Source organism: Colias philodice, chromosome 10, assembly GCF_061535455.1.
Source record: "Colias philodice isolate Cphi_HAF_F1 chromosome 10, ilColPhil1 Martin Lab GWU primary, whole genome shotgun sequence".
Taxonomy (NCBI): domain Eukaryota; kingdom Metazoa; phylum Arthropoda; class Insecta; order Lepidoptera; family Pieridae; genus Colias; species Colias philodice.
Genome location: NC_143095.1, coordinates 4635119 through 4656462, shown reverse-complemented (window position 1 = coordinate 4656462; position 21344 = coordinate 4635119). Strand labels below are relative to the sequence as shown.

The 21344-nt window shown below is 31.3% G+C and overlaps 2 protein-coding genes and 1 long non-coding RNA gene across 3 annotated transcripts in view; 2 read left to right on the top strand and 1 right to left on the bottom strand.

Annotated features, from left to right (window-relative positions):
- Positions 1-21344, top strand: part of LOC149485140 (uncharacterized) — a 385709-nt gene that overhangs the window by 30833 nt on the left and 333532 nt on the right. The gene's annotated exons all lie outside the window — the stretch shown is intronic.
- The window catches only part of LOC149485143 (coiled-coil domain-containing protein 12), a 480484-nt gene that overhangs the window by 168255 nt on the left and 290885 nt on the right, over positions 1-21344 (bottom strand). The window lies entirely within an intron of this gene.
- On the top strand, positions 886-19602 carry LOC149485160 (uncharacterized). Its single transcript, XM_089699898.1, has 5 exons — positions 886-1064; positions 14346-14565; positions 14633-17755; positions 17922-18214; positions 18576-19602. Exons 2-5 carry the CDS (start codon positions 14415-14417, stop codon positions 19122-19124), a joined length of 4116 nt encoding a protein of 1371 aa, XP_089556024.1. The 5' UTR covers positions 886-1064; positions 14346-14414; the 3' UTR covers positions 19125-19602.

The following is a 21344-nucleotide window of genomic DNA, read 5'->3' as shown; positions in this document are numbered from 1 at the left end:
ATTTGACGAATAAACCTAAAATAGTTATTCCTAACTCTATATATCTATTAATAGTTATTCCTAACTCTAGATCTATATCTATTATACATTTGAAATTTAGAAAGTGGATTGTGATTTGTGTCATCTTTTACGTTTGGTACCAAAAAATAAATCCATGATGCTAACATTTCAGTGTTTATTGACCATGGAGTTTGATTAATGAGACATTCCGCTGATGGTTCTACATGTGCGAATCTAAATGGATTTATCCTACTTGAGGTTCTTCGAATGATTGATTTGGATCGAATGTTTATGTCAATAAAACCATGTAAATATGATAAATTTAACATTATATTTTAAGGGGAAATGGAACCAGGAATTTCAAATTTGGTATTTACGTGAAAGTGTTTTAAAAGAGGTGAAAGTTACGTGTTAAATATATATTTTTTTAAATTGAAGTTTTAAATTATTAACAGACAAAACTTCGTAAAATATAGCTTTGAGGTTGATTACCTTGCCCTTGTTTTCACGAAACCCATATACATAAACTTTTATTAAAATTTTATAAATACTTCAAAGAACGAAAGATAACCGAAAGGCGGAACATGCAATCTACAAGTACGATGCGGGTTAACTTTCAAAACAACGTTTGAAACCCTCATTGGCATAAACTACCTCAACAAAACTTTTAAGTTGATGTCTTAACACACGTGTCTCGTCTTCCTTGTCAGTGTCTAACACATTAGCGGAGACTTCAAACTAATCAAGAACACGGGCTCGACTCACGCGTGCACGATGTTCGTAATTTATTATCGTTTATTCCCATACACCAATCTGTAGGGATGCCGTCCTATTACGCAGACTCCGTCGAGATCCCTGTTCCAGTGAACTTCGGGAGTGGGAAGACAGCGGTCGCTCCCGATCGCTCCTGTGTATATTTCGCCAACTATATCCGAGTGAACTCGTGAAGCGTGTCGTTGTCATCGTTCGCGCGCTAAATTTGAAACGCTTTCGAAATATCCTATATCGAGGGAGTGTGTTAAAAGTTTCGGAATTTTTTTGACTATAATCTTAAATAAAGAGTGGTAAGTGTTGTTCAAAAAAAGAACCGTTTAATATTCACGTTTTAAATTTGCCCGGACCTAAGCGTTTCCAAGAGGAGGTATTGTACTAAACGACGTTGTTTACTAGCTCCACGAACAATGCTTAAATATTGAGGTGACAAATTTATGGAGTGAACATAAAAAACTTTCAGCAAGTTCCCTCAATTAACGCTGTATAACCGGCAATAACAGCAGCCAAATTAAAATGCAAATGCCTATTCATTACAGTAATGTAGCACAGAGAGCTATTATTACGGCACTTAATACTTTAAATTCATTTTTCCGTTGTTTTTATGAGTTGACGTACATTAATAATATGTAGTTTTATTTTATCCCCTATAATATTTATTGGCTCGTCGATATATCTTATTTGTGCTGGTAATTCTATAAGGTATTGTTTACTAAGCGAATTGCTTTCGACTGAGTTCAATAGACAATAACATAAAGTCGTGTCCACGAAAATTATTGTTGTTTCGTGAGGATAAAAACAATGGGCTTAAGAGATATATTGTGTGTGTGGTATCTCGCAACGACAAATCCTATGTTGCTGAGAGCTTTTATCTCAAGAGGATAAGCGCCTTTCGAGTACCAAGACAAAACGAGACATTTATCACTAACTTTTTAAATAAATAAAGAAAAAGTATTTTGGAGGTTATTTCTCAAGTACACAGTTAATGCAATATGTTACATATTATGTATAAAAACAATACAGTATTTATACCGCCCCGGCTTCGCCCGTGGTACATATTTACGTTTTCTCTACATAAGAACCATCCTCGTACTTCAAGGAATATAATAAAAAAAGAATTATCGAAATCGGTTCAGCCGTTCTCAAGTTATGCGCTTACCAACACATTTTGCGATTCATTTTTATATATATACCTAATTAATATCATTTATCGCAAATTTTTATCTAATAGTACACATGTGACAATATATAAATTATATGTTTGTAAAGATTAGAAATATAAAAATAAAATAATAATTAATTAATTACTATGCAATTGTAACTCTCAGTATTTTAAATATACTGGTCGTTAATTTAATAATATGTCATAATATTTCCGAGGAAGCTCTTCAAGATCCGCCTTAGGCTTAAGTAGACTGATTATTATTTGCCATCTACAGATAAATAATAAGTATACAACGTATTAATTAAAATATAGAGCTGAGGATAAATACATATAATTGCGTACGTCACGTAAGGTAGTAGCGACTATTGAAAAGGTGTACCGAATCTAGATTAATATTTAACTAATCAAGCTCAACCCTTAACTATCTTAGCATAATCAGCGTACAATAATCTCCTTTACGTTCCAAAAGTTCCGCGTTCTTCGTAAAGTTGCGGGCATGTTTATTCATAACTTTCTCATCTACTGTAATAGCACACTTGAGATCCGAACGAGGAAATAGCGAGTGTATTAAATGCAATTCTATAAGAGTTTCGGTCCAGTACAAATAAGCTTGAACCGGCGGTATTACAACATAACATGATATGATAGTTTGGCGTCTAGCCGGGATCTGCGGATGCTCTGTGACCCCGTTCTTACCGAGATTACAATCACATCTGTAATTGGCAACCGCACGCGATGCCCACATGAAACTACATTTTTTCAATTAACACAGCCATTTGATTAGAATTTTTCCGTAATTATTTTTTATGTTCAAATATTATAAGACTTTACGACGCTCATACGTGATTCGATCGTTTTATTATTTTTAGCGTTGTTTCGTTTCGTCAGTCTTTTATTTTTTGATGTAAAATTATATTACTCGCGTAAAACAAAACTCAAATAAATGTATTGTTATTATATTTATATATGCCATATTTCAAGAAGCAATTAACAAATTTTTATTTTATGGGTCATAATGTTAACTTACGTAAACTTACAAAGATGACATTTCATTGACATTTAATTTAATCTGATAATATTATATTGAAAAAAATTGAAGAACTAAAATAAACTTAAATTTATGTAATTAACAAAACCAGTAAAGCTAATCAAACTACATACAAATTATCAAAACCTATTTATCCAAAACGTTAACAACTGAGTTAACATTAACCTTCATTAGCCTAAACTCATCAAGTAATCGTGGCTAAATCAGATTTGCGTTTGATAAACTAGATAATGTTATAACAATATTAATCGCGTTCAGATGAATCTACAAAGCAACCCACAGTTGACCGAACAAAGCGGACCTTTTACTCGAATATCGTAACCAACAATGAACTCACTCTGGGATAACATAACAAGACATTAATACGTATGATATATGATCTCAATTACAATAGATATAGCGAATTCTTTCTTAAGCATGTGAGCGTCAGAGAAATAATTTCAGTAAAGATAGCGCGGAGAATTAATTGGACTACATTCGCTAGTAGATTACCGACTGGAAGGCTCAAGGGACGGACCATTTGTCAATGTAATCATCTTTTCATGGGTTGGAGTACTATCGTGGTGGAGCAGTTTAGATATCACGCGCAAATAGGTTTTGGGACTTTGTTGTGAAGTCACTGCTACGCCAATATCTATATCATGTGTGTTATGAAACATGCGAACCCCTATATTAAATGAAATTGTCTGGTTCGTCGTGTTCATCAGTTCGTCAGTCTATCGATGCATAGATATATGACACAACTCAGACCTTTTTAACTGATATTATAATTTGAACTGTGAAATGCTATATTGATTTATATGGTACTAGAAAGTCTTTCTTCGTGTTGTCCAACACGCGCTTGACCGTATATTCTTTTATGCCATTATTCTAGCGCTCTCACGTTTTGAATAAATAAATCTTATAGAGCTATATAAAACTTTATAAAGGTATTCCCCTAAGCGTACAACTTTGAGGGTATGATTAAAAACCAAGAAAAAGCCTCCATAATAAGCGCAGTAAACAATTCACATTCAAGTCATATAATAATACCGAGTCGGTTAAGTATTCTTGTTTTAATTCTAATTAAGGTATGCAGAAGCGTCAAATAAAATAAAATAAATTATTTTGAATTAACTAAAAGTTAATTGTACACTCACAAAGGGAGCTCGGTCACACTTTAAAAAAGTGAACTTCTTTTTTTGTTTACCTCATATTCAAAGCATTAGAGGCCGACTCTAGGGATCAGTTTATATATTAAATACAGATTAGTAGTATATAAATGTTTTGTTTCAATTTAAAATAAATAAATAATCCAGATTTTTTCACAGAAATTTGATTCTATAAAATATCGATAATATTTCGGAGAACACTAACATGAAAAAAAAGAAGATAAATAATTGAAATAAATAACATTATCGATGTCTAATGCTTGATTCCCACTTCTAAACATTTTATTTCACGACGATAACATGAAGGTATTGCCGCCGAAAATATTCGGAATTTCCCCAGTCACGTATTAAACATAACGTGACAAGGCAGTATCACTTTGTGTAATGCTCACGAGACTAATTCAATAGATTAATGGAACTCTGCTCAAATTAAAGTTTCAAACCCTTGCAAAGAATAAACGTTACGTTAATTAAAACCTTGAAAGTTCTTCAAAAGAAGTAGTTACGTTAACTTAATCAGTCCAGTCTGTACGTTCAATTGTGTAGAACATTCAACAAAATGTTGATGCGAAAGTTCTTAGCCATTATTCTTTTTAATAAAATAATCAAGATTTTATACAAAAGTAGTAGGTATCACGTTCGAAGCGAGAAAAGAGTCATACTAGTCTAAGATCCCACCGCAAGATCAGTGCGCTCATCGGTTTTTTGCTGAAAACCGAATTTTTATGTATATTTTTAATTAGGAGAATATATATCGACTAGGTTGCCAGTCAAAATTTGGCCGCAAGCATGTTTAATTAAAATTTTTCTAATCGATTTTTGGGAAAAAAATTCGTTCACTTGTTTTTTTGAATAAAAAGTAGTCTACATCACGTCAAATGATATAAAAAATCTAAAAAATCACGGTTGCCGCTTTTCACCTGGCCGCAACATCTTGGCAGCCTGGTGCAAACAGGTATGATTTCGATTCATTTTTACGTTCATAACGCACATTTATGAATCATATATCAAATTAAAGCTAATTTTTTTCTATTTATTATCATATATGGTTGCCTAATTAAATCCGGCCGCAAATAAGGGTTGCTGGCTTTTAAAATTATAAATATAGGATTAGTGCGTTCATCGGTTTTTTGCTGAAAACCGAATTTTTATGTATATTTATAATTAGGAGAATATATATCGACTAGGTGGCCAGTCAAAATTTGGCCGCAAGCATGTTTAATTAAAATTTTTCTAATCGATTTTTGGGAAAAAAATTCGTTCACTTGTTTTTTTGAATAAAATGTAGTCTACATCACGTCAAATGATATAAAAAATCTAAAAAATCACGGTTGCCGCTTTTCACCTGGCCGCAACATCTTGGCAGCCTGGTGCAAACAGGTATGATTTCGATTCATTTTTACGTTCATAACGCACATTTATGAATCATATATCAAATTAAAGCTAATTTTTTTCTATTTATTATCATATATGGTTGCCTAATTAAATCCGGCCGCAAATAAGGGTTGCTGGCTTTTAAAATTATAAATATAGGATTAGTGCGTTCATCGGTTTTTTGCTGAAAACCGAATTTTTATGTATATTTATAATTAGGAGAATATATATCGACTAGGTGGCCAGTCAAAATTTGGCCGCAAGCATGTTTAATTAAAATTTTTCTAATAGATTTTTGGGAAAAAAATTCGTTCACTTGTTTTTTGAATAAAATGTAGTTTACATCACGTCAAATGATATAAAAATTCTAAAAAATCACGGTTGCCGCTTTTCACCTGGCCGCAACATCTTGGCAGCCTGGTGCAAATAGGTATGATTTCGATTCATTTTTACGTTCATAACGCACATTTATGAATCATATATCAAATTAAAGCTAATTTTTTTTCTATTTATTATCATATATGGTTGCCTAATTAAATCCGGCCGCAAATAAGGGTTGCCGGCTGTTAAAGATGTTGAATATTTAAGGTTGAGTGTTGCGGCCAAATTTTGACTGGCAACCTAGTCGATATATATTCTCCTAATTATAAATATACATAAAAATTCGGTTTTCAGCAAAAAACCGATGAACGCACTAATCCTATATTTATAATTTTTATAAGCCAGCAACCCTTATTTGCGGCCGGATTTAATTAGGCAACCATATATGATAATAAATAGAAAAAAATTAGCTTTAATTTGATATATGATTCATAAATGTGCGTTATGAACGTAAAAATGAATCGAAATCATACCTGTTTGCACCAGGCTGCCAAGATGTTGCGGCCAGGTGAAAAGCGGCAACCGTGATTTTTTAGAATTTTTATATCATTTGACGTGATGTAGACTACATTTTATTCAAAAAAACAAGTGAACGAATTTTTTTCCCAAAAATCGATTAGAAAAATTTTAATTAAACATGCTTGCGGCCAAATTTTGACTGGCAACCTAGTCGATATATATTCTCCTAATTAAAAATATACATAAAAATTCGGTTTTCAGCAAAAAACCGATGAGCGCACTGATCCTGCAGCCGGATCTCGTACTATACGTAGTGCAATACAGACTCGATACAACTCATTGTTAGTGATCTTTTAGTCGCGTCGCCGATATCGCATGCTAACCCTACTGTTTTTATGACCATTTTTACCAGTTACTATTTTCTACATAATCTATTCGACTTTGACATGACAACGGACTATCTCAGTATGAAAAAAAATATACGTATTTATAGATTATAACTAGCGGTCCGCCCCGGCTTCGCCCGTGGTACATATGAAAAATAGATGTTGGCCGATTCTCAGACTTACCCGATATGCACAGAAAATTTCATGAGAATCGGTCCACCCGTTTCGGAGGAGTATGCAGACTAACATTGTGACACGAGAATTTTATATATAAGATTAAGATATTCCTGTGGGAATTAAATTGATAAGCTATAGTTTTTATACTTTTGAGATGTTTTTTTTATCACAATACACAATAAGACAAAATATCATTTAAAATCATTATTTCATTATGACCAGTTATTTCGATCACGGAAAATACTTACAATATAAAGGACAACGCTTCTTAGGTGGAGATAATATTATATCAAAAAGAAAATTTATGAAAATTGCTTTGAATGTATAAAACAAAATCCTCTTTTTAATATTAATGTATATTCTTGTCATGGCAGGTTCTTGACGCAACTAAAATTTCCCTATATTAAATTCTGTTAGTAATACAAGCATGACTTATAAATAAATTTACTCGGCAAATTATATAATTGGCTTTTTAATACTTCATTTTGTACCGTAACCTGAAAGTTTTCGTTTGCTGTTGATTATTCTTGAAAGCAAGATATATATATATATATATATATAATTTGTATTAATCTTTCGTTGATTAAAGTTAGTTGAGATGGATCGAAAAGTATGAAGGAAAACCTTGAAAAACAGCAGGTGCATAATATAATTTAATGGCTAACAAATATTTCAGTAGGTCTGAAAATGTAGCAGCTCTTCGTTCTTTTAATACAATTGGTACGAAACGCGTCATTTGTATAAAGTCGATAAGCTTGAAATGAAGATAGTATTCAAATGATTCTAATATATTTTAGACTAGCTGCGCCCTGCGGTTTTACCCGCTGTACTCAACTCATGTTGGTCTTAACGTGATGATATACTTTATAGCCTTCCTCGATAAAATAATTGTTCAAATCGGAGCTGTAGTTCCTGAGATTAGCGCGTTCAAACAAACAAACTCTTCAGCTTTATAATATTAGTATAGATATAGCTTAAAATTCGGCAGTAAATTTGTTTGCTTATCTTATAATTTTATAGTAAACTAGCGATCCGCCCCGGCTTCGCCCGTGATACATGTTTACGTTTTCTCTACATAAGAACCATCCTCGTACTTCAAGGAATATAATAAAAAAAGAATTATCGAAATCGGTTCAGCCGTTCTCGAGTTATGCGCTTACCAACACATTTTGCGATTCATTTTTATATTAAGAAGATTAGATGTCATTAAGTATATGGCGCGTTATAATTTGTCATGCCAGGCCTTGTGACCACCGAGACCATAACAAATAATTCAATAAATTTAAAAATTAAATATTATCCTAGATATTACTTAAAAATGGCAGAACGAATATTAAAAAAAGTATTATACATAGTATTGCTTATAGGGGTTGGTAATTTCGAGTTGTACACTGCACGGGTCAACAATGACCCGTATTCCCGCCTGATTGCATCACTATAAAAATACAAATAATAATTCTGAATACTTGTTTTACACACTGTATACTACCTAGAAATTTTACTTTTTTCATAAAATATTGTTGTTATTCAGGAATGAGCAAATGGTCAGGTATGGAATATCATGAATTGTTAGAATATTTCTTTATTCAGGTTGCAAACACTCCTATGATGAAGATTAAAGCTATGATCCACCACGATGGATCTCTTGTCTTCAATCTTTTGGTACCAATAGGTTCAAGGTTTGTCCACATACATATATTTTAGAGTTGTTTCCCTTCGCCATTGAGGAGAAAAACTACTTACAACAGACAACAAAACTGAAGCAATTATAAAGCTTTGGTAGTAAAATACACTGGTGCAGATAAATTGAAAGTTTTTACGAAATTCTTAAAGTACCTACATTTTGATTGAAGTGGGATTATAAAATTAAATAAAAAGTAGTTACTTTATCACAAATGCTGTTCACCGCCCAATTTTATAAAACAAGTATAAATAAATCGGTGTTGGAAAAGCGAGTAGGCAGACCATAATATAACATTGTTTCACTACGTTTCGATGAAATCAATATTTGCTTGAAAAGCTCTGTATCGAGTTTTATTCCTAAAACATTGGTAAAGTTCGGAAACAATAGCTTGATATCGAAATCGAAGTGGGTAAGATATTTTTTTTTTGTTGAAATTAAAACATTACGAATATAATATTATAAATATTATATTTGTTATATAGTTATATATAGTTATATTTGTTATATAGTTAAATGTTATATATAGTTTCTTGCCGATTCTTCTCCATAGATACTGCTTTCCGAATCGGTGGTAAATGTTAAAAATACTTATGTAATGACGATTCGAAAGTGCTACTAAATAGTAGTCTAATTGAATAAATGAATGTTTCAGTTTGAGTTTGAGTATAGTTAAACACTTTAAACAATAATATAATCTTATTTTAATATTTTGATCGAAACCCAATTTATAATGTATTTTACATTTCATACAAAAAAAAAATTGATAAAATCGTTTAAATCTAGTTTTATTTAATTTCATAAATACCCTGGGTTTGCATCAAGAATCGTGTAGCGCTTAAAAACTCAGTAGATAGGTAGGTACCTACTAAAGAAATTATCCTTGATCTTTAAAAATAATAAATAATGAACTAATGGTAGTTACATAGCCTAAAAAGTAATTGAATCATATTTTACACAAATACCAATATTTAACTTACACTTAATTTATAACTATTTACCTACCAATTCAATTCCCCATTACATATTATAAAATTAACCCAAAGCATAAAATTGGGTTCAATGAACTCTGTATTTAATGCATTAAATTCGCCTAATCTTGGTTCAAAATGTACCCCTGTATTCAATATTTAATTTAAACAAAAACCTTTGTATCAGTACATTACTTCGTTTGTTCCTCCAATACTGGTTTCACGTTTCAACCGCACATCCGTACCTGACTCGCAGCGTTTTTGTTATTACATACTTTTTTTATTTAATCTGTATGTATTATTGTTAAATAAAATAAAATAAGTAAATTTTCATATTCAGTTATCATTTTCAAAAGTAAGCATTGAAAAGAATTTCACATATTAATATTATGATTGAATTAAGTATGGATATTTTAGCAAAATGAAATATATTCACAAATTACGCTCAATTTGCCAGAATGATAACTTACAAGTACCTATTTAACAGAATATTGAAAGAATTGAACGAACATTTATTGGAATAAAATGAACAGGAATAAAATAAATTTAGACTCCGTTATATTGAAGTAATTATTCGTCATGTTTAAACGTTTAAAAAAAAAACCTAGTTTTAGATTGAAGTTAACATGTTTTTCATCACAATCTTGAGTTGTTTTAAACAAAAAATAAAATAGCTTGTAATGTTACAAGAAAATACATAAGTTAATTGCGGCTTTCAATGTAATCATAATTTATAGAAAGCTTTTTAATATTACGATCGTTTATTCTCTTTACATTATACATAAATTGTATTAGACTCTAAAAATACTACACCTCTAGTTGTGATAAAGGGGTATAACGACCAAATTAAAAACATGTGGTAAAACAATCAGGGAATCAACTTTTTATATCGGGATTGGGAATTACGTACGGCTATGGTTATGGAGATAGAACAGCGAGTTTTTTATTAGTTAGTATTAATAATAATAAAGGGCCTCTGAATGTTTACAGAATAAAGAGCTTATATTTTGTTCAATTTGATCTATATACCTGCGTATCATCATCACATAATAAGTCATTGTAAAGAATAGGCAACCTTAAAGCGCGTCACACACGGTGAAGATACTATAATATTTTATCTTAAGATACTGTATTATTTTATATTACAGTATCTTAAGGTATCCGATATCAGCGTTCTGACCATCATTTTTCTTTTTGTCATTGCGTACTAAGACCCCTGTAGAACCGCCATCCTGTTACAAATGACCCACAAAATTTCGGGTCAATGACAAAAAGAAAAATGATGGTCAGAACGCTGATACCGGATACCTTAAGATACTGTAATATAAAATAATACAGTATCTTAAGATAAAATATTATAGTATCTTCACCGTTTGTGACGCGCTTAAGAAATATATAGGAACTATCATACTATGTATAGTAGTTTAGGTAACTGCGGGTGCTTATTCCATAATGTAATTAGGGAGAAGATTTTTCGTAAATTTGAAGCAAGAAAATTGCTTTTTCATTTTTATTTCATTTTTATTTCTTTCAAAATACCAAATATACTGAGACAACATGTCATAGATACCTCCATTTTATTTATATAGAATTCCCGTTAACAATATGTAATGTAAGAGTTCCGTTGCCTAATTAATTTTCAAGCAAAATTTAGTAAGAGTGTAAAATAATTGAAAATTATTTTAAGGGCCCAAAATTTAATTGGACGACATTAACAGTGATGAATCGCGCTCTGCTCAAGGCATTAGCGTAATTATATTGTGATTTCGGAATAATCGTATGATGAATGGGCGTAGCTCCTTACATTTCTCTTGATTCGCTGTAATATTCATTTATTGCATGTTCTAACAGTTACAGAGAAACTTAATAATATTTTAATTAATCTTATTTTCATGGAAGTTCACGAATTCTTTTTTTAATTTACGGCGAATAGGATTAAGTATTGGTCTATTAAATTAATAACGGATTCCAACAAAGGCAGAGATTTTGTTAGAATTTTAATATCAGTAATTAGAAGGCTTACGCAGTTTCGTTGAAGTTTCAGCCTTGGAACATACACTGCTGGATATAGACCTCTTCAAAGATTTGCTATAAGTAACGATATACAGTTTATAGAAATATTACAAAATACTTTTTTCACTCAATTTCACGTTGGACTTTGGGACACTCCGTGTAAAATTTATGACTTTAATGGCATTGCTAGTAAATGTGAAGCCTGTATATTGTAAGGTCCTCGGTAGAGCATGAACATCTATTGAGATATTTTATATTATAATAACGAGAACAAAACAGATAATTAAAATTAATGTAATTTAAAATTCACAGAATTCCATATAGTTCCAAAGCAAACAGCGGTTTTTGTTTGAACTACATTACAATATTAAGCAATTACCTACGAAATACAATCATATTATAGTTAGCCATGTAAATAATACAAATTCTTAGAATCGTATCCAATTCGTGATATTAACTAACAATTGAGTATTTGAATAAAAAAAAATTATTGATTTTTTTTATGTATTTTGAAACTTTATTATTAATAATATTGATATTTAATACAAATAACTTCAAAAACATTTTTTTCCGTTAATTATAAGCAATTAAAAATTGATGAAATTTAAATTAGAATCACGTGACTACAAACGCGCCATGACTGGTCACCATATAGTTGTGACGTCATAATGTTATAACGTTTACGGCTATTACAATAATATTGATTTATTGCTAAGATACGATTTGTTTGTTGGTTCCGAATTAGTTAGTTAGTTACGAAAATAATATTCTTGATGTTGATATATTTATGATCACCGATTTTTGTCAGGAGTTGCCTTTGTAGTATTCGTACATAATGGTACAAAACGATAACTTTTGAGGTTCGCCATTTTTAATATAAATTTAAATAATATAATTAAAATTAATATAATTAATATGTAATTTAATAATGACAACAAAATTAAATAGATCAAAACCCTGTATTTATTATTAACACGCTTTTATTAGCTTCATCTGTATGTTTGTATGTAACCGACTCCTTTCGAAGTTTCGACCCGATTTTGACCCACTTAAAACCGACGGGTTTTGTTCTATCAAGGTCCGATGACAATACAATAATATCATAAATTTATCCTTTTATACTGATAAGGATCGCCAGGATCAGCTTAAAACATATGTTTGTAAGTAACCAATTCTCCTTTCGATTCGATTTAGACCCACTATAAACCGACGGATTTAATTTAAATTTTGTATACTTATAAAAACCCGGTAACAATACAATAATTTCATGAATTTATCTTATTATCCTGTTTAGTTTTTCAAACTACAATACATATTTATTTTTCTATCAACTGCAATGAGTGAAAACTAACATTATGACGTCACACGCATTCGGGTGACGCTTCGGGAGTTGTCGGCGTGTCTTCGGTACTGGATTCAAAGACTAATTTTTATTTTGAAATAACTTTTGAATTATTGCAAAAAAAATAAAAATAAAAACAGTTTTGTTATAAAACTAATATATGATCTTTCCATTTATCACAAAAAAATTTTTCATTCAAATACTCAATTTCAACGTTTGAAGATACAAAAAGCGGTTACGTACCAAATATATAAGATTCATTTGCCCTAATACTCTATTTATATTCATTTACTTCTTTTCGTGTGAGACGTCATTAAAAATCGATTATTACCTTGTAAAGAACCTAACCTCATCCCCGCGTTACACACATTAGCATCGTGAATAAGATGTTTTTCGTGGCTTCGTTGACTAGCCGCGATGGCCTCTCACTTAGTAAAGTTACGCTTGAAAGGTAATTTTGTACTTTATTATATTCCAGTGGCCTCAAGGGTACTTCACCTAAAATAAACGTTTTGAGAGTAAATCGATTTTTAATTTATCTCTTTTCTCGCTTTTAATGGTGACTTGACTTCCTTTTATCCTGTCAAAACATAGGCCTTTCGTGGATTCACGGGTCCTTAAGTCAACATTACCTTTTCTAAGCAGAGTTTAAATAAACAATACATACGTGTGTCTTAATTAAATTAATAAATGTCAATGTTTATTTTACACATTTAATTCTTGTAATTATTTAAAACGGCCAATGTCTCTTCATCTTGTCGTAAAAATCTTTATCAGCTGACTCAGATAGACAATGAATTTAACATATTATCAAAGAATATAAAGAAAACGTTAAGGTAGGTTTTTCATTAGATGACATAACATTAAAATCTGTGGAATTTTAAGTCATATTCCATTGATTACACATATGTACTCTCCTAAAGCTCATGTTTTCAAAAAATTAAGGATAAAAGCTACCGTACTAAATACACCTACAAGGAGAGACCGTGCATTTACTCGGAACAATAAATTAAACCCCTTCCTGGCGGTTTACTTAAATTAGAAAGCAACCATTTCTATTTGTGTAATTATAGTGGTTTTACAATAGCGCCTTTTGTTTATTAAGGAACAAACAAAGTCTATACAATTCGAAAACTGATTTAGGTACTCGTATTTCAAATTATCTTTAATTAACAGCTGATATTTGGTAACTTCGATTTTATTATTTTCTCTAATATAAGTTATTACCTGACGAAAACAGACATTTCATGTGGTTAAACCTAAAATATCATAAGATTATTAAGTAGATTTTATTGCTGATACCTCATTATCTCACTAACTTAACTTTAATAGGTACAGATTTTTTCAGCAAGGCATTTGCATTTTAAGATAATATGTATGTTCACCATATTCACCGATAAGCTTACCAACTGTGTTATTGTTGCAGATATACAAGCATGTAAAATAATTATTGTTTCTGCGAACGCAACATGTCATGAAATGATGTCAAGTCAATATGGGCATGTTTACTCTCATATCCATTGTAAATTGTGGATTGTACGCATTCTTTATCATCACAAATATCCCGATACTGCAAGGAGAAGAACAGCCGCAGTGCCCCAGCCTCACAGAAAATCCTATATGTCCATGTTACAATTTTAAAGAAGGTAATCGATTACATAATTCAATATAAGTTAATTTATAGAACTGATTCTAATAGACAATTTGTTTCAGGATTATTTCTTGAATGTCCCAGCGCAACTCCGAATGTTGTCAAAAATGTATTAACTAAAATAAAAGGAACTATCCAGTCGCTGTCCATCTACGATCTCGATAGCTCAATCACTGATTTAAGACCAGATTTTCTACCACCACACGTGAAGATAATTAATTTACAAATTTCCCAATCAAAAATCAGTGAAATAAATCCTAATGCTTTCACATCCATCCGAGACTCTTTGAAGTCTTTGAGTATACTTTCCAGTAAATTACAACGAATTCCACAGGACTCTTTTTCTCAACTGCAAAATATTGAAATACTCGATTTACAACTCAACGACATCAAAGACATAGATACAAACACTTTCCAAGGCCTTAGGTTGAGTAAAATCAATTTGAAAGGCAATAAAATTGAAAATATTTCAGAAAATGCATTTCATTATCTGGAAGAAACTTTAACGGAGTTGGATATTACGGAAAATTTTCTTAACGTTTTTCCTCTGAAGTCTTTGGCGAACCTGACCAAACTTAACAGTTTACGACTAGCGTGGAATAAAATTCAATCGATACCGGATAGTTCAAATATTGCAATTCAGGAATTATTATCGGTAGATCTTAGTTTCAATGAATTTACAAGAATCGAGAGGAATTGGCTTAGTTGTATGCCGCATGTGAAAACATTAACAATTTTTAGTAATCAAATTGAACACATAGACGAGGAAGCATTCTACTCCCTTAATAACCTAGAAGTAATAGACTTAAGTCGAAATAAATTAATAAGTATTTCGAAAAATATTTTTCACAAAAATGTAAATCTTCGTACAATAGATTTAAGTCACAACCACCTACATTATATAACTGGAGTTTTTTCCAATTTGACTCAACTCACAGAAATTTTTCTTTCAGAAAATAATATTCTAGAAATTTCTAACGATGTATTTTACAATGCTTCATCGTTAGCGGTTTTAAACTTAGAACATAATGCAATACAAAGTTTAGAACCAAATTGTTTTAGTTACTTATATAATTTAACCCAACTACATATGGGAACAAATTTTTTAAAGAAACTTCCTAATAAAATATTTCAATCAAATTCCAAGTTAGTAACTTTAAGTCTTGATAATAATCAAATTAGTGAAATAAGTGATTCGATATTTGATAAATTAGAAGAATTAAAAGAAATAAGGCTTCAACATAACAGAATAAGTCACATAAAAAGAAACGTATTCAGCCCCTTACCCGGGCTCTTAGAATTACACTTACAGAATAACGCTATTCAAAGCATAGATTCACATGCATTTATCACTTTAAGGAAACTCCAACATATAAACCTTCAAGATAACTACTTAACTACGATAGGCGATGTATTTCCAAATAGGAATTCCTCGTTAGTTTCAATTCAACTCAGTTCTAATCATCTTTCACTTTTAAAGAATAGTTCACTGCGGGGTCAAGTCAATGTACAAATAATGTGGCTCACACAGAACAACTTAAAAATACTTACTTATAATCTATTTAACGAATTATTTAATATTCGAAGGTTGTATATAAAGAATAATACTATTGTACATATAGAAAATAGGGCCTTTATGAATCTGCAAAAAATAAAATATTTAGATTTAAGTAGTAATAAGCTTACAAATTTAAGTAATGAGACTTTTTATAAGGTTGTAACGTTGGAAGAATTGTATTTGCATAAAAATCATATAAGTCATATTGAAAAGGACACTTTTATACATTTAATAAAATTGAAGATATTGGATCTGTCAGAAAATGAAATTATAATTTTAGATTTCGATATGTCAACGTTGCCCGTGAAGCAACTTCGCTTGAACCTTAATTCAATATCGATCATTGAATCAAATTCAATAAAATCTCTACCAAATTTAAATGATCTGCAGATGAACAACAACTTTCTTACCTGGGAGGATATCACATACATTCAAATACATGGACTGAAATCACTTGTTTTGTCCTATAATAATTTTACATTTCTCGAAAACAAAACTTTTTCCCACTTACCATCTTTGCAATCCTTATCACTGGAAATGTCAAATATATCACAACTATCTCCGACGATCTTTACTAAGAACCAAAATCTTATCAAAATCAACTTAGCGTATAATTATTTAAAAGATCTTCATAAGGATGTGTTTGCATACACGACCATATTACAAGAACTTAATTTAAAAGGAAATTCCTTTTCTGATTTCCCACATGTTGCATTATTCAATGTAACTTCATTGGAAAATTTAAACCTTTGCGATAATCAATTACATGGAATAGATTTTTTTAGATTCACTGGATTACAGAACTTACGAACGCTCAATCTTTGCAACAACCGCATTTCCGTTCTCAACGGATTTAATTCTCCTTCCCTAAAAAATTTAGTAACATTGAATTTGAGTAATAATTTGCTCACAGTTCTTCCACCGAATTTTTTTCAGCATTCATTGGGCTTAAAGGAAATAGACTTGTCACATAATTTTTTCAAACATGTACCGAGTAATGGTCTCTCTGAAACAGTCTTGCCAGCTTTAACAACGCTAAATATGTCTTTCAACTCTCTAGAACAGTTAATGCTTTCACATCCGGTCAAACAGTTTCCATTGTTGGAGGAACTTATTATCACGAAAACTAATCTTACGATAATAACGAGTAAAGATTTTGAAAATTTTCCGTCGTTAAAAAAGTTAATATTGAAAAGCAATTGTCTGATTCGATTATCGCCGGGTGCATTTTCTAAACTTCATAACTTGGAGATTTTAGATATGAGCGAAAATAAACTAGAAAATATTCCTAGAGAAAGACTGCAAGGCCTTTATTCTACAAGAATATTGAATATATCACAAAACATTATACGGGAGCTTGAGGAATTTACTGGTGACCTACAAAGCCTGCAAAAACTAGATCTATCTTTCAATCACATAACAAGAATAAGCAAGAGTATATTCCGATACCTGTACAGCCTCGCAGAGTTAAACTTGAGTGGAAATTGGCTTTCATTTATAGCAACGGACACTTTCAGGATGCTTCACAAAATTGTGCACATAGACTTGAGCAAGAACTACTTCGAAGTCATTAATACTAAATTGTTAGTATCAATAGAAGCACAAGTTAAATCAATTGCATATGATGGTAGGTTATTTTTTAATACAAAAATAGTTTTTTTATGATATAAAATTATCTTAAAATTTGTAAATTTTAGTTTTATAGTCTTCTTCCATTTTAATTTATTAATTATTATGGCAAGTTCTACATTAAGCTGTTATTTTAGTTAATGCATATGCACTTTATCTTGCAGAAAACCCATTAACGTGTAATTGTGAATCTCAAGAGATATGGAGATGGATGCAAAATCATTACAAAATTGTGCTAAAAGGAAGTAGCAACTTACGATGTGAGCACCCTGAAGAACTACATGGCTACAGTTTTATAGAGCTGACATCGCAAAAGCTATGCGACGTGCCGGTCGTAATTCGTATCGCAATACAAGACATACAAACCTATTCCGTAATAGTGTCTTGGCAGAGCCGCAATCAGAGCGGCTTAAGTGGATACCAAGTAGCTTACTACAAGGAACAGATGCCAGGAGTAGTAAGTATTGAGCACGATTTGTTTTTGACAAAACGCTTTATGAATCTCGTAACACCAATTATCCTCGTACACAATTTCATATTCACCTGAAAACAAATTACAATTAATAATGAAATGTAATGACTGAAACGTGTTACATGAAAAGAGTAGAGCAACCATTACAACAAACATTTGAATACAAAGGCTGTGCATCACTTCAATGGACCATAAAAAATATTTATGTTCCTCGACCGTGGATATTTTGGTTGTACAGTGAATTCGTTTAAATCTTCCTTTTAACAATTGTTCATACGACACGCGATTTTTAACGCCGTACAAATAGCGGCTTCATTTTTTGTTTTAACTTTGTATTATTTTTCAGATACGAGGTAAAATATTGAACACAACCGCGAGAATGACAAGACTGAATCATTTAACTCCGGGAGCTAGGTATACAATTTGCGTCATAGCTACGGGTAACTTCGGCGCGTCAGCCGGATCTTCCTTGCCCGACGCACGAATCGCTACGTCATCAGAAAACAACAGTGCTCAATTGTACGGTGACGAACACCTCTTTAATCACTTGCGAGGCTACATGAATGACTCTCAGACTAGCAAATGTACGAGCGTGAATACAATAGAAATCTTCGGAACGTCGTTAGATAGCCCCTTTTCTAACACATACATGGGAATTGCTGACATATTAACGAGGCGGCTCAGCCTTGTCGTAGGTTGCTGTATAGGTTTTATTGTGTTCATTGTTTTAGTGTCAGCTTTAGGCTATATGAAGACCAAAAAGAGACCCGTCGCTACAAAAACCGAGATACAGCAAGCCCCACAATACATTTCTTATGATAATTTCCCCGTTCCTAATATTGAAGCTCAAACAACAGATATGGATATAAATACGTTAGCAGATATAAAACCATAATTAAAAACACGTTAATAATTGTTTTGAAATCCCTACGAGGTGACAGAAATTCATGCCAATAACATTTTGAAATCGTTGTTTCTTATGTATAATCATGCATTAAGATACAGGTAATCATAAGATACTCAAAATAATCTTTTTTATGCTATTTAGTGTACTATAACTGAAAATATATCTTTAATTATTATCTTCCAAACGTATAACGTTTCGTCTAGTGTTTAATATGATTGTGATTTTAAAACTTAATTTTATAAAACGTGATGATTTAAGTTAATCTTTGTATAATATATTTTATTGAAGAAAATGTAAAACATATTTGCAATTGTAAAAAAATAGGAAAATAATTTATCTTTAGCATATAAGTATAAAGTAAATATGAAGTTGACTTAACTACGATAACTTAAGTGATACATATATTTATGTCAAGAAAATAAAGGTAATTAATAAAAAATATCAGACTTAATTTAGTATTACCGAAATGTACCAAAAACTTTTAATTGTATTAAAATAAAAATTTGTTTAAATTTAGACTGTAAATTGTAGCGTTAATAATAAAAGTTTTAAAATGAAATTACTTTCTTTTTATAAAAAATCATATCTACATTTAAAAACTCTAGCTTAAGTAAACATTATTCTAACAAAAATAAAATATCACAGTATTAAATGCAAATATCGGTTTTGATATTACTTTTAATTTGAATGTATTATATTGCATATTGTACTGAATATGTAGGTGATAGGCAACCAGTTTAAAATACAGCAATGTTAAACTAACTCCAACTTGAACCCACAAAAATGTGAATCTATTCAACGAAAACACGCGATACAAAAATGGCGAGAAATATGACACACGTTTCAGAACAATGATTTTATTTCCACAGGGACACGTATTTCGAATACAGAAGATTACAAGTACGTTGTTCGTATTAAATTGATTAAATGAATTATTCAGCATCAAGTGTCACGATTCATTGATTCTCACGAGAATCCATTCATTTAGACCGATTTCCGAGCTCGCCATCGATTGCGATCTCGATAAAGCAAGAAGTCAAATAAAATTTTAAGTCAATACATTGATTTCTCGCTACGGGGTTGAATAGATTTCATTACCAATTGAAATTGATGCCTAATCCTAATTTAAAATTGACTTTGGCGCAGTGGGTGGTTACGCTATCTAGATTAATAGATTATAGACTAAATTTGCATTAGTACGATATTATTTTTATAGAACTTAACAATGGTTATCATCACTACATAGTATAAAACAAAGTCGCTTTCCCTGTCCCTATGTCCCTATGTCCCTATGTCCCTTTGTACGCTTAAATCTTTGAAACTACGCAACGGATTTTGATGCGGTTTTTTTTAATAGATAGAGTGATTCAAGAGGAAGGTTTATATGTATAATAAGATCCATTAAGTAGTGGAGAAGTACTGTTATTTTTGAGGTTTCTAATGTGATGTCGTAAAAAATTACATTTATTCCGCTTACATTGCAAACGCAGGCTGAACCCTACGAGTTTTATCAAAATAATGTACTAAGTATTATACACATTGAAAAGGTCTACAGAAAAGTCCGCGATGGTATATGTCTATCTCTTATGGATAACCCACAATAACTTTTTTTTGTCATTTACTTTTTACGACAAATAATGGCTAATTTTCGAAGCGATTTTAACCAATACAGCATTAATCCTTAACCAACTAAATACCATGGATACATTGTTCATTTAATATAGATCTATATGGCCCTTTACACCGTATGATTTAAGTGAATATTTTCGAAGATATTACAGATTTAAAAATTGCAGGACGTAGCGTTTGCGGCCGCCCGGCTATGTATTTACCCGTGCGATGCCGGAGGCCGGAGCGGGCCGCTATATTTTTATACCTATACAACGTTCACAATTTTTCTGTAGTGTATTTAGTATCAGCATTGCACCCGTGCGAAGCCGGGGCGGGTCGCTAGTAATATTATAAAGTTAACAATCTTCGGGGCAAAAAATATTTACATGTCTAATTTTGCTAGCCACTTATTATTGTCATTGAAATGTTGATATATAAAAATTCATATGAACAAAATAATGATTCAGTTATTTTATAACTTAGATAACATGATATGATACATGCTTTTGTTTCGCACGTTACCGCTTCAGGCGCTATGTCAAAATCTGATACAAATATTAAAGGAGAATATTTAGTTGACGCTTTCATGTTTCATTT